The sequence below is a fragment of the Mastigoproctus giganteus genome, chromosome 12, assembly GCF_048544385.1.
Source record: "Mastigoproctus giganteus isolate SK-2022 chromosome 12, ASM4854438v1, whole genome shotgun sequence".
In the NCBI taxonomy this organism is placed as follows: domain Eukaryota; kingdom Metazoa; phylum Arthropoda; class Arachnida; order Uropygi; family Thelyphonidae; genus Mastigoproctus; species Mastigoproctus giganteus.
Genome location: NC_143586.1, coordinates 97,683,542 through 97,697,064, shown reverse-complemented (window position 1 = coordinate 97,697,064; position 13,523 = coordinate 97,683,542). Strand labels below are relative to the sequence as shown.

General features: G+C 34.5%; 1 protein-coding gene across 2 annotated transcripts in view; it reads right to left on the bottom strand.

Annotated features, from left to right (window-relative positions):
• The window catches only part of LOC150077291 (mediator of RNA polymerase II transcription subunit 25-like), a 763,048-nt gene that overhangs the window by 355,019 nt on the left and 394,506 nt on the right, over positions 1–13,523 (bottom strand). For both annotated transcript variants that reach the window (XM_090386696.1, XM_090386697.1), the window contains exon 16: positions 10,109–10,192. In XM_090386696.1, the coding sequence (XP_090242822.1) occupies positions 10,109–10,192 (84 nt within the window). The remainder of the gene's footprint in view (positions 1–10,108; positions 10,193–13,523) is intronic.

Below are 13,523 nucleotides of genomic sequence, written 5' to 3'. Positions count from 1 at the left end.
CTTGCTCTTTCGGTTGATTCTCATTAAGTATTCTTTCTAATCTGTTAGTAATGACCCATGCGAACAACTTGTAGATGTGGGATAACAAGCTAATTGGTCTATAATTTCCAATTTCTGATTTATCTCTTTTCTTATGCAGCAAAACTATGATTGCATTATTCCACTTCTTAGGCGTTACACCTTTTTTAATGCATTTTGTGAAGAGTCTTGACAGTTTTTGTGTCATGTCTCTTCCTCTCAATTTTAACAACTCTACAGTAACTTCCTTTTCCCCCCAGGGCTTTCTGATTCTTCATTTTCTTCAATGCATGTTCTACCTCATCAGTAAGGATGTCAGGTTTGTTGTGTTACTAATTTGCAATCTAACTTCCCCACTGCTAGCATCATTCCATCACTCCTTGTATAGCTCTTTATAGTTGTCTTCTGCTATTTGAATTATGCCATCTCTGCTATTTATAAGTACAACATCGCTATTCTTCCGTTTCAGTATAATTTGTCTTTCTGTATTACTGCTCATGGCTACTGATTGAAATCCTTTGTTTTCATTTAATGCTTGTTCTATTTTTCTTGTGTTAAATTTTCTTATGACCTCTCTGAGTCTCTTTCTAATGGCTTTGCATACTCAGTATATTCAATTTTCTACTTGTCAGTGTTTGCTCCTCATTTGTTGCCTTTTGTTCATCATGACAAGTGTTTCTTGACTAATTTTTACTTCTTTGGATCTCTTTTTACCTATAGGTTTCTTGGGCTTTATCACTTTCAGAAAGTTGCAATATTCCTCGTCGATATCTTGGACCTGAGCAGTCTGCAGAACCTCAAACTTGTTCTTAAGTTCCAGTACATACTGCTTTTTCCCCTCTTCTGTTATCTCAAAGAACTTCGTGTTATTTACTCAAGTCAGTTTTTTCTATCTTTTCTTACATCTATATCAAGTTTGCATCTTGCCATTCTGTGATCACTTCCAACATTTACCTTGTTCAGGACAGTAACATCATTCATGATATATCTTCTGTTAGTGAGGATGAAGTCAATTTCATTAGTTGTTACTCCATTTGGGCTCTTCCATGTCCACTTTTTGTTCACCCTTTTTTTGAAAAAAAGTGTTCATTACTTTAGATTCTGCAAATTCCACAAGTCTTTCACCAATTCCAAAATTTCCTAGAGTTCCCCTTTCTGCACTGTTTTGTCTCTCCATAATGACAATGTAGTCCTCCATAATGACAATGTAGTGAGTTTTCTGTTCATCTAGAAGACTCTCAATTTCGGTGTACATTTCTTCAACCTCTTCATCTTCATGCTCGATTTTGATGCATAAATCATTATAACCTTTAGCTTATACATCTTAGAAATCCTAAGTAGTAGTCTTTACACCCTTGGTGAGGTACTTTTGAATTCCAAAATGTTGTTTTTTATATCTTTATGGACCAGAAAGCCCGGTCCACCTTTACTGGAACTGGATACAAAAAACAATTCTGATATGATATACTTGGATTTTAGGAAAGCTTTCGATACTGTTGCATATGTAAGACTACTGTGGAAGACTACTATACAAACTGGAGCAGTATGGCATTAAGTACAAGTTGTGAATATGGATAAAATTATGATTGAGTGGGAGAAGACAGAGTAGAAATCAGTGGACACTGCTCTTTGGGGTGTTCACCCCCAGGGTTTGGTGTTGGTCCCTTGTTGTTTTCCATATTTATCAATGACATTTTTAGCAAGTAATAGTAATAGCAATGGCCATATGGTGCAAGGAAGCCTATGACTTATGCTACACCAGCCAAAAAAGAAAAAAAAAAAAAAAAGAAAGAATAAAATAATAATAAGCAGAAAATTTTAAAAAGTAAATAAAAAAAGAAAAAAAAATATGCATTTTGTGTTCTGAAACAGTTGTGTTAAGTCCTACACACACACCACTGTTTGAAATGGACAATCTATGTATTTTCCTCCTCCTCCTTTAGGTAAATATCCAGCTGATTTCTGAATTTCCCCAAACTGTCAGCCTCTACCACCCATTTAGGTAACTTATTCCAGTAATTTATAACTCTCTGGCTAAATATAAACTTCGTGCAATCCAGTCTCAACATCTCTCTCTGTAACTGATGATATTTTAAGGAGTCCTTATGTGCTGTGATGTAATAACTAGATCGTAGATATAGCTTAGTTTAATTTTTCAGCACTCACCTCATAGTAATCTGCTTAGTTGGTTGAAAGTTTTACCACATACGTAGTGGTTATGAGATTCTAATAACTTGTGGGGATTATAAATTTAAAACTAAGTTATGGGCTTTAAAAAATTTTCTAAGAAAGGAAAGTGCACCTTCCATTCTATGGTTGTCTAATTAAATTAAATTAAATGAAGTCAGATAAAAGCTAATAGCCGTGCATGAGCGACTTTCGAAATCTTCTTCAGTTAGTTATAGTGGGGAGGGAAGAGCGCGCGTGTGTGTGTTATATACAGGTTGAGTTCCTGAAATTCATTTCAGTGCACGTGGAAACTTAATACGTGTAAAATTCCAAATAGGGGAGAAGTTGGCGGGAATCTTACTGTTTAATATGTTAAGTGATGTGTGGTGCTTAAACCGCTCAATGACGAGGGCTTTGTTTTGAAGGATTTTATAACTGGAATTTAGTTTAACTATTGTGATCGCTGAATCGATGAATGGGTTATGATTATAAGATTGGACATGTCGTGTTAGTTCGGTACTTGCCAAATTAGATTTGAAGCTATTAAAGTGGTAGTATGCATGCATGTTAGAAATTTTTGATGTCCCAAATTTTGCTGTTGTACTGCCTATGTAACATGATTGACAATCTGATTGCCATCTAATCAAATATATAATGTTATTATGATCTTGTGTCCCATACTCGTACGTTGTCTTGTATAAATTGAATTTAGAACTTAATTTGTTATAAGATGTAAATATTAATTTGATATCTGTATTTTTAAAAATCTGTTGAAGTCATCTAGCATATTGTTGATGGTATGGGAGGGCGATAAGGGGTTTGTGTATCTTATTCTTATTCACGTGGTTATTAATTTTGCTTGGGTTATTAGTATTATTATGGACTTTGGTGATGGTTTCTTTTATTATTGTAATGGGTATTCCTGTCGATGAATTTTTTAGTGAAGTATTGCAATTCTATGGATAGATCTGTTTGTGTGTGACTACATTTGATAGCGTTGTATATCTGATTGTATAGAACTGCTTTTTTGATGTATAGAGGATGGTGTGAGTGGTAATGTATGAATTTACCTGTATGTGTGTTCTTTCTGTATATTTTCGTGCCTAAAGATGTACCTATTTTGTTTATAGTGAGGTTTAGAAAATTAATTTTATTATCGGTTTCTACTTCGAGGGTAAATTTGAGTCTCTCATGTGTTGTCTTAAATGCGTTCAGTAAAGTATCGATACTGGTTTTGTTGCCTATTAAGAGGATGTCGTCCGCATATCTCATATATAGTTTAATCCCTGGGGGAAAGGGTTGGAGTATTTTTTCTTCAATAGAAGCAAGGTAGATTTCGGATAAAGGGGCAGAGATACCGAGGCCCATGGGAATGCCGAAAATTTGTTCGTAGATGTTATTTTGAAATTTAAATTGTTTGGCGTCGGGGTAACAGTGACGTGAGTTCTAAAATGTCATTAATGTTTAAGACAGTACGTTTTGTCAAAGTATCATCTTTAATTAATAGTTCTTTAAGGGCTAGTAGCATGGTTTCGATGTGTACGTTTGTATACAGGGAGATGACATCAAAGGATGCGAGAATATCATTTTCAGATATGGTCATGGAAGTTATATGTTCGTGTGCCTGTTTAGTATTGTAGACCCTGAACCGAGAAAATTTCACTAAAGGCGAAATAATTTTGATGAGGAATATGGATAGATTGGCATAGGCGGACTGTTTATAGGAACCATAGGCCTTAAAGGATAATCTTGTTTATGGAGTTTGACTATTCCAAAAATATGTGGGAGAATATTACTGCATATGCCTATTTGCTGGAGGGTGTGTAAATTAATTTGTTTGTTGGCTCTGAGTCTTCTTAAGATCCCATCCAGTTTATTTTTAAGTTTGTTAATGTTAAACGTGTTGCAAGCTCTGTATATGTATTTTTGTCCATGATTGTGATGGTGTCACCTTTGTCTGACTTTTGTATTATAATGTTCGGAATTTTCATGAAGTCTTGTATGTGGGCTAATTGTTTTTGGTGAATATTAGGTTTACTAGTTAATTGGGAGTTAAAAACAGCATTGGTTTCATGTATGATACGATATTTATCTGGGTGGTTATCAAGTTTGTTTGTATTTCAATCATGGCGTCTTTAACTGGGTAGTGGTTGCTGTTAATAGCGAAATTGAAAGGCAGAACTAGACAAGCATTTGGAGCGAATGAATAGGTGAAATGGGGAATTTTTTTTTTTTTTTTTTTTTTTGGCTGATGCTATAAAAGACTGCCACATTGAAGCAGTGTGGCATTAAGGGCAAGTTACTGCTGCAGATAAATGGTTGGTTGAGTGGGAGAAGACAAATAGTGCTTATTAATGGACACTGCTCTTTGTGGTCTAATGATAGTAGTCGAGTCCCACTGGATTCAGTACTGGCATATTGTTATTTTCGCTATTTAGTAATGATATTGATGAATGTAAATCAGACTTAATGTCTAAGTTTGAAGATGATATAAAAGGTTGGCAGGGTAGTTAATGATAGTAATCAAGTTATGCTACTGCAACAGGATCTAGAAAAATTAGGCTGCCAAATGGCAACTGAAGTTCAACATTGACAAATGTAATGTACAGCACTTGGCTATCAATAATCCCAAATTAATGTACCAACTGTGTGGTAATATCATCAGCGTAGTGAAAAAGGTCTGGGGATAATTGTGCAGGCCATGATAGATCATGGGGTTTGTCAATGATATGTGGGAAATTTGCTGGCAGGGATAAGAAGTTGATTTACCCATTGTAAAAAGGCAATGGTTAGGCTGCATCATGATTACTGCATACAGGTCTGGAGGCCTCATGTTAGGAAGGCTGTAGATCTGCTGGAATGGGTGTAAAGGGGAAACAAGATTGGTGAAAGGAATAAAAGGGTGGTCTTACCAAGAAAGGCTTCAGTTCTGCAAATTGCAGCATCTGGAAACTAGCCACTGTGATGTGATCTGATTCAGGTTTTTAAGGCTTTGAATGGATCGTGCAAGCTCGATCCCAATGGCATTTGTCCTCTTGTTCAGTCTACACATGAGGGTGTGTAAGTTCAAACTGAGGAAGGATGGTTGTAGGATAGATGTGTGGCAGTTTGCCTTCAGTGAGAGGGTGTTTGATTGGTGGAACAAGCCTCCATCTGTTGTAGTTATGGAAGTGTATAGTTTGAATAAATTCAATGAGGAACTAGACAAGTTACTGGAGGATGGGCAGGTGATGTTGGGTTTTTTTTTTTTTTTGCTGATACTTTATAAGCTTGCTGTCTTGCATCATATGCCATTACTAATACTACTATTAAAACTCTACTGTTGTGCTGAGCTGCAAATCAGAACATATCTTAAAATTTTATAAAAAGTTTATTCATGTATATAAACTAATATCAACAAAGTAAAAATGAAATCAAATCAAATAACAAGAGTTCAGTAGCACATGCTCTTTGAGTGGACTGTGGTTTATGCCCATGACTGCTAAATATGATTAATGATTGTATTCACAATTTATTTTAAACTCCTCTGATCTGGTGGCCATGCCAGAAAGCAAACATCTATCAGTGTGCCAATACTGAGTAGTTATTCATGTGCCTTTATCTTTACAGCACTTGTTGGTTAACTGCTTAAGAATGACTGCTCGTAGGCATTACAGCAAATCACTCCAGCTACCACTTTATGTGTGTAAAGGCAGTGAATGTGTTAAAGCCTTGATTGGATTGAGTAAGCTCAATGATGATGGAATCCTTCCCCTTGCTCAGACTTCACACACGTACACATACAGTAGTAGCATAAATTCAAATTGGGGAAGGATGGCTGCAGGTCAGATGTATGTAAATTTGCTTTCCACCAGGGGGTGGTTAATTTTTTTTAACATATTCCCATCTGGTGTTGTACAGGGTGGTAGTTTGAATAAACTCAAGGATGAACCAGATAAACTGCTTGAGAGGATGGACAGGTGAACTGGGTAGTTTTTTTTTTTTTTTTTTTGGCTGATGCTGTATAAACTTGCTTTCTTGCATCACTTGCAACTACCACTACTACTATTAATTCTATTTTTAAGTAATTTAAGCAATTTTTAAAAATCAAGGAACAAAATCATGGTGATTACAACCCCTGTGCGACCGGCGAGAGCACGTAGCACAGTAGTTACAATCACCATCTTTTTGAAAAGTATACTCTGTCAATGGTTGTCACGGTCATCACAGTGCCTGCCCAACAATGGCATCCTAAAAAGAATTTAAATCAGGTCTGGGTAGTGCAGGGCCGCTGCGACCCTATGTGCCACCAGTAAGCGAAATGAAATTTGCTGCCCCGAAATATTTCAATTAAAAAATAAAATAAGGCGTAAATAATTGTTATTAAGTTATTGAAAAAAACGAATTACAGCAAATCTCACATATATAATATATAATGAAACAATAAACAAAAATAACAAAATCATTCTGAAATTCTGGAAATAAACTTTAAATTCTAAATCACAGTAATCTTATTCTATTGCAATAATAAAATAAAAGTAAAATTATAATGTTTAAAAAATTATACAAATTTGTTTGATTGCTGTAAGAGATGCAAATTTATTAATTATTTCACTTTTATGTTTATTTGTTTCAAAAGATCATTTTCTATTGATAATATTGCCAAATTAGAGCGTCATTGTTGAGACATTTGTGGATCGAAAATAATTTTTGATTAAATTTAATTTTGAAAAACTCCGTTCAACTGAGGCAACCGAAACTGGTAAAGTCAGAAAAGGCATTAGCATTAGCAAGCTTTACAGCATCAACCAAAAAAAAAAAAAAAAAAAAAAGGGAAAAACCCATTTCCCATTTACCTCTCCATCTGCTCCAAACGTTTGTCCAGTTCTTCCTTGAATTTATTTAAGCTATCAACTTCCACAACGATGATGGAAGTTTGTTCTAGCAATCAACTACTACCCACTGGCTAAATGCAAATTTCCTAACATCTATTCTACAGCTGTCTTTCCTCAATTTGAAACTATGCACCCTCAGGTTCGTAGTCTGAGCAAGAGGAAAAATCCCGCCAGCATTGAGCCTGCTCAACCCATTCAATGCCTTATACGCCTCAATCAGATCACCTTGCAGGCGTCTAAGTCTCCAGACGCTGCAATTTGCAGAACTTAAGACTTTCTTGGTAACACCCCTTCGCTCCCCTCCTTTGCATAAATTCTTAATGCAACTGTTACATTTGGAAAAGAATGTTTAAAATTGTTTTTAAAAATATATTGTAACACATCAGATGGAGTAATATTGTCTTTAATATAAATTTTAAGTACTCTGAAATTCTTCAGTAAGGCTAAACCATCAATATCAGACTCATTACAATTTATGTCACTTAATTTAATACGCAAATCTTTGCAAAGATTTAAGAAATTGTTAAATGACCATTTTTTTTTTTTTTTTTTTAAATTCAGAAATATAAAATATTTTAAATATTTTTACATGTTCTTTCATATTTCTAAACCTTTCAGTTAACGAGAAAATTTTTGTGTCCATAATTTGAAAGAAAAAAATAATTTTGAAATTTTGTTGCAGATCCTGAATAGCTTCCTCTCTACTTTCATAATCAAAATGACATCTTTTCAATCTTTTCCTTGCAATGTTTATTTCTGGAAACCAAGTGGGAATGCCAACGATAGTAGCCATATCATTAGCCGAATCGAGACTTTTTGGAATGCTTCCTCTGTTCTGTTTTCTTGAAAATATTCAGTGATTTCCCATTGGTATGAGTGAAAGGCAAGGATGTTCCATGTTCTCCATACTATTTGATTCATACATTCATACTGATGAAAGAATTCAAAGAAGAGCTGAAAGGAGGTATAAAAGTAGGAGGGGAAAAGATAAAGACAAGATTTGCAAATGACTAGATATTGATTGTTAATAATGAAGAATTACAGAGTTCCTTGGACATCCTGAACAGCACAATAAAGGAATAAAATACGAAGTTAACAGCAGTAAAACCAAGGTAATGTTAATTTCAAAGATGCCATGAACAAGAATCAATGTAACATTAGATGGAATAATATTGGACCAGGTTGACGGATACAGGTACTTGGGAAGCATAATGACAGAAAATGGAAAAAGCCTGGAAGAAATAAAAACAAGAATTGCAATGGGCAAAGAGGCATTCATAATGGTGAAAGCAAATGGAGAAAACATTAATATGAACTGTTGTACTATATGGCTCTGAAACATGGACACGGGGAAAGAGGAGATGACACCTAGAAGCTTTCGAGATGTGGGTATGGAGGAGAATGGAAAGGGTGAAATGGGTGGATAAAGTGAGTAATGAGATTTTGAGGAAAGTAGAAGAGAGAACATTAGTAAAGAATTAAGAAAGAGACAAAATAGCTTTATAGGACATGCATTGAGAAGAAAAAACATGTACACGTTTTTGTACATGTACTGGCAACTATTTGAAAGGGATTGATGGGTATATGTGGCAAGAGAACTGTTGGAAGAAGGAGAATTGGGATGATGGATTGGATAACAGGAAATTATGCAGAAATTAATAAAAGTATAACACAAGATAGAGAAGAACGGTGCCAATGGAACCTTGAACCTGCCTGAGGGCAGAGAACTTGAAGAAAAAGAAGATTTTATAACTGCTAAATATAAATATAAAATACAGATCTAGAAAAGCAACTTAACATGTCTGCAATTTCGTGTACTGTATTTATTTCAAATGATTTATTTGCCTGCCATGTTGAATACTGGTAAAAGATGGAAGTTGTGTTGAGCATCTGATTGTACAAAAACCAATCAGATGACCAGTGCGATTTCTGGGTAGGTGGGACAAGCATTTGGTTAGGTTTTAAGAGTAACACTAAGTTGCAGAATGGTAATCCCTTTGGCTCTTTATTCGTGCTTAGCAGCAGCACTGATTGACTCAATTGCCTGATGGACGGAAGTGCGAAAAACGCATTACCAGTAGTCTCTCGCAATCCATTTGTTGTGGAAACTTTCTTCGTTCAACCGAAACTATTATAAATGTAATTTCCCAGGGAAATTTTAAAAAAAATCGCTAAATAGAAAATTTCTCTATAAAGAATTCGTTAAGCAGAGGTCCCAATTGTATATGCCAATTTTTTTTTATTTTTATTTTTTTTTTTTTTTTTGGCACCTCCTGAACCGTTGCCCGTAAGCGACGCTTAACTCGCCTACCCACTTGCGGCGGCCCTGGGGGTAGTGGCACAGAAATTAAATAAAAAGGAATTACTTTTCCACTGGAGCAATGGCTTTTATTTAAAGTAGCACAATGCAACTCTGGGGTTGTTGACGGGAGAGACCATTTTTACAGATATGGGATACAATACCAATGCAACTCTGGGGTTGATAACAGGAGAGACCATTTTTACAGATATGAGATACACTTGAATAGATAGACTAATTAAATACCAACTAATAAAAATAACAGCAGCCATAAGGCAGAGATGAAAGTGATTCTTGAATTGCTTCTACTGAGACATATAGCACTCTAGAAAGCAAGGTGTTGGCCATTACTATACTCTTGGTTAAGAAGTGCATAGAATCTAAGACAGTGCACCCAATGACATGGGTGGCCAGTGCAATGTTGAGTCAGTTTTAAGCATTGGGATAAAAAAATGAGCAGAATAGTGTGATATATGCCAAATGATGTGGTGCATATAATGAATTATCATGGTGCAAGAAAAAAGTCACTTGACCAAGAAAACACATGGCAGCTGGGGCAAGCAAGCTGAGAGACCGATGTTTTCTTTGTAAGGACTGGTCCTTTCTTGGTTCAAATTTTATTTACATGGATTTCCACTATTCTACAACTTAGTAAAAGTTATGCTACTGTATATAAAGAGTTAAATTATTTAATTTAATTCTACATTTTTCTTTAAAGTTTACTTGCTTAAATCAAAGCAAAACTGACCTGTGTGATCATAAGTCCTTGATTAGATGTAGTTGCTGATGGAAGTCCCATTCCTCCTGAAGTAGATAAAGGATTTCCTGGCAACTATTTGCAAAAATATGATACTATATGATGTCTGCTTTAATCACTATTTAATGTAAATACAGTTTATTCAAGTAGATTTCAACCTTAATTATATTAAAACCTAATTTCAAAATATTTTAGGATAATACAATATTTTTTTTAGAGTGGGATATGTGCGTTGTCATTTCCCCCCCCCCCCTTTCTTTTCTCTTCTTTTTTTCTTTCTTTTTTTTTTTTTAATTCCAGGTTGAAAATGGGCAATATTTTAAGTGATGTGATTCCACTGATTAGGAGAAGGTATATTATATAAAAATATGTATGGGTGCAGGAAAATATATGTAGCTTTGTTACAGTGGTACTAAAAACAGTGTCTCATAAAGAGATTCCTCAAATCCATTTTGTGTCTCCAAGTTCAGCATCTCTGAAAAGCAAGTCACATAGGTTGAGTCGGTTTGTGTGCTTAGTGATGTATTCTGTTGTACAAAACGGAAAGTTCATCAAACGGAAAGCAAATATCACCTGGAAATTTGCTGGTTAGCCATTCTTGTCACAAGGAGGCAAGCTGTCTTTTGTAGCAGTGTTTGGTTTTTAGCACAAACAGTATTTACTTCACTCTGTTGAGATAATACAAATAGTTCTAAGTATATAAACAGTTTCAATGTGTTCTCACTTGTAAATAATCAGTTCTTTATTTTCCAAAGTTGGTGTGAGAATTTTAAATAGATCCTTAGGCCACCAATATTCAACTTGAAAGAAACAAGAGGAATGTCAAAGTGAATCATGCAAGAAAGTTACAAAAATAGGCACTTACCTTGTTTCTCTTCTCGTTTTTATTAATTTCTGGCTTCATAAAGCAACTTCACTTTTTTTCTTTCTTTCTTTTTTTTTTTTTTTTTTGTGACCTTTAAATCCTTCAAGTAATTATTATGTTTTGAGAGTTCTTTCAGGCATGCAACACAGCAATGTTCCAAATTTTTGGTAAGGTCGAACATAAATTAACATCATTTCATTTAACAATAGACATTAAGAAAACCCTACAAAGACAATATAGCAATTTCTCTCCCCCATTATTATCAGAAAAACCTCTTTGCACTAAACAAAAAACTAATTTTTAAAACTCTCGTGGTTTTGAAAGAAACCAGTGATTCACATTTGTGAATAACTTCTGATTTTGCTACCTTTTTACCTCTCCATCGTTAAATATTGAATCATATTGTTGTCAGGTATTGCATGCAGTTGACAGTAGTGCTAACAACTGAGCAGTAGCAAAATCAGCAAACCTCTTTCAGTCAGTAATATGCAATGTGCTTCAAGGGGTCAACAATGAAAGGAGAGCATATGCATTAAGTACAATTTGCTTTAAAGTTATTAAACAGTACTGTTCTGTTAATTTTTTTAAAACTAACAATTTACTTTAGGATTACTTGAAAAATATATATTTAATTGAATAAACATATTATAGATCTCTGACAGATAATTCAGGCTGTTCATCATTTTCATTTCAAAAGTTATTCTGTTTTATTATTATAAGTTTAAGATAAAGAGCAAGATGAGTGAGGCTCATTACATTATGGATACTATCAATTTCTCTTTTTATAGCTGGAAATCCCTTTTGTCACTGACCACATTCCCATCTCTCTCTCTCTCTCTTATTATGTTATATTATCTATATAATCATATTATATTAAAAATTCAGGACCTTTCCACCTCAAGTCAAAAATACCATATTATCCTGCAGTAAAAAAAAAAAAAAAAAAAAAAAAAAACTTTCCTTTTCTCTTAAGTTCCTAAATATTCCCATAGTGCTAGAATTCCTTAATATTTTTCCTCAGCATATGCTTTCTTCTTGCCCTCTTGACCTTGCATATTCTCTACTTTCTGAACAGTTGGTATGTAGTGCCATCTCTTGGTGATCCATATAACAATCTCCAAATACTAGTCGGATAAGGAACTGGGACAAAATAAAAGGTCACCACTGACCATAACTACCATCTGCATACTTATAACTTTTGTCTTGCTAAAAAAAAAAAGGGGGGGGGGACAAATTCACAAATTCTTGGAGTTATCATTCCTCTCTGCTTGTTGATCACTTTGCACAGTTTTAACATATCAGCAGTAGGGCTGATGACTTGCCTTGATCTGTTTTCTTTCTTCTAATTTCTCTGTAAGAGTCTATTATATGAATTCTATTTTTTAACACTTCCAATCTCAAAAAGGCCATTAATAACCTGCTACTCACTAATGCCACTGGGCCAGGTGATAACCTTAATTCTGTTGTAAAGTATCTGATGTTTACATTTTATTATTAATTATTATTAGCCTTGCCATTTAACAGATGACAAAGTGAAAAGTTTTCCCTCCCTCCACAATTACTCTGTTTTCCTATTACTTAATCTAAAATTATTAAAAAATTGACAGCTTATCACTGTATCCTCCTCCTCGCTACTAAAACTGTTCGAAAGATCCATTCTGCCTCTTCTAACCTTACAAATTCTAACTTCTCCTTTTTCTCACATTCGTTATAGACAAAATAGTGTCTTTACCATTCCCAATCAATCTTTATGAAATAACATTTCCTTTGTAAAATAAATGGTTTGCCCATCAGCACAACTTCAACTTGTGGAAAAAATTTCAGGCAATACAAAGTAACACTGCATGTTTTCATATAGAAATCCCTCGTCCAGAGAGCCTTCCCTCGTAAAACTTAATGATTCTTTTCTAATTAAAAAAAATATCTGCTGGTATTCTTCTCACTCTCTGCCCTTCTCTTATCCCTTAAATTCACTATTGCTTATGTAATCACTTACATAAGCAATAGTGGATTTAAGGAGTCTCGTTATTCATGTTGATAATTCTCACCTTTATTTTCACTTTCTTATTCTAAAGGTGTTTTGTCTTTTGCTTGGAAATTTGCAAGTTCTTAAGAAAGGTGACAAATCCCTCCAAACCAATTATCGTCCCATTGCATTTACTTTTACTCTTTCCAAATGGAGAAAAAATTATTTCTCTGTTTCTAAAATGGAGAAATCGATTAACTGTCATCTCAAATTATCTAGAAATCTTCCTTCTGATCAACGATCACCAGTTTGGATTCCATCAGTGTCGATCCATTGGTGATATTCTGGCTGATGTTATCCATCTATGGATAAATTTCATGGAAAAGTTTGGTGAAACTCAAACAGTTGCTCTTAACATTTCAAGGGCATAAAGGTCTTGTTCAACATAAAGGTCTAAATAACTTTCCATGTTATGGTTTGCAAACTGTTTTTTGGAATTGGGTATCCAGTTTTTTTTTCTAACCACTCTGCAGGTGATGGTAGATGGCTCTCTGTCTATCTGTGGGAGAAAGAAG